This window comes from Enhydra lutris, unplaced genomic scaffold, assembly GCF_002288905.1.
Source record: "Enhydra lutris kenyoni isolate GAN:26980312 unplaced genomic scaffold, ASM228890v2 scaffoldscaffold26, whole genome shotgun sequence".
Classification (NCBI taxonomy): Eukaryota; Metazoa; Chordata; class Mammalia; order Carnivora; family Mustelidae; genus Enhydra; species Enhydra lutris.
The window spans coordinates 25,998,990-26,000,528 of NW_019154110.1; the positions used below are offsets into that span (position 1 = coordinate 25,998,990).

The following is a 1,539-nucleotide window of genomic DNA, read 5'->3' on the forward strand; positions in this document are numbered from 1 at the left end:
CAGAATTCCCAAAGCACCCAAAGAAAGATAAACTTTAATATGGAGGAAATGAAAAAACTTGGGAAGCCAATAGCATCCACCTATTCAAATTGCCCTTGATCACTAATATCTACCACATGGCCAGTCTCTTGGTTTCTTTTTGAGCCAGGGTTGGCAGGGATAACATCATCCTTGTTCCAACTTGGAAAGCAGAGGCAGTTAGTTGCAGGTACAGAGACAGGTGAACGCTAAAGCTTCTGGGTTGATTCTTTCAAAGTCAGGCACGGAGCAAAGCATCCATCATTCAGCAGCAGCTTGAGATGCAGGGCTCACAGGAGGGCTGAGTGAAGGTCGTGAGGTTGATGGTCTCCAGGCCTGGGGTGGGGTGGCAGGAGTTGAGCAGGAAGCAGGTGGGCACACAGGGCTGAGGAATGTGGCAGGGTGGGGGGCAGTTGTCACAGCAGGTTGGCTCCAGTAACCAAGTGGTGTGAGGGCAGGTGCTGGGCAGGCAGACTCCGCACCGGCAGCATTTGTCAGAGGAGCAGATGGTGGTGGCGGGGCCGGTGGGGACGCTGCAGCAGCAGGGAACACAGCAAGCCATGGTGTTGGGAATCTGTGTTTTTAATTGATTTGCTTGTAACGACAGATGAGGCTTCTAAGGTGTGAATGTCTCCTCTTGCTTTGAGGCTCTTATATACCCTCCCCAGTGGGTGTTGGTCCAACCAGAAGGCTTCTTTCCTGGTTCTTGTTTATATTAGTGTACCCATTATCCTTTGATTGGTTTGACATTTAGATGCTTGTAAAGAGTCTCTATTCTCCTAATTAACATTTATTTGAATTCCTTGCTAAATCTGAACTGATTACTCTTGCTATTTGTGACTGGAACACAAACTTTATGACGTATCACCAAAAGCTTCTGCTCTTACAATTCCAACACCAGACTTTCTGGGGAATATTGCACAATAGTATACCTGTAGTTTGTAGGTCTTATCTCTAGTGATGGTTTAGTGTTTATTCTCTTTGCCTTTGTCTGTATCAATTGGCCTGATGATGTATTCTTGTTTGGAAAAGTTGAACTTAAGTTTAGTAACTTTCTTTTAGCTTTGGGACTTTAAAAAAATTACTTAATTTTTTGTTGAGATATAATCGACATGGAACATTGTATTAAATGTTGGGACTTTTGAAGATCGTACTTACATTAATATGGAGAAATACGCTATTGAGAAACATGGCAAACTTTTAAAAGACACCTATTATTCCATTTTTGACTCTAAATATTATATATTTAAAAATTTGGACAAAATAGGAAAGTATAAAGAAAAATTGCTCATATTCTTATCATCAAGAGATATTCTCTATGAATATTTGTATATATGCCTCTAGTCATTTTCCTATACATTTATTATTATGTTATTGGAATCATACCTACTTTTCTGTAACTTGCCTTTTGCTTAAACATATATATTTTCATTATCTTGTATTCTTAAATATATTTGATAATGTTATTCTTAGGGTATCCTAGTATGCATCATATAGTTACACATCTAAGTTACTTAAAAA

At 39.6% G+C, this 1,539-nt stretch overlaps 1 protein-coding gene across 1 annotated transcript; it reads right to left on the reverse strand.

Moving 5' to 3' along the window:
* Positions 1 to 283: 283 nt before the first annotated feature.
* On the reverse strand, positions 284 to 580 carry LOC111151292 (keratin-associated protein 3-3). The gene has a single exon (XM_022509181.1). It carries the CDS (start codon positions 578 to 580, stop codon positions 284 to 286), a length of 297 nt encoding a protein of 98 aa, XP_022364889.1.
* Between the last annotated feature and the right edge of the window lie 959 nt (positions 581 to 1,539).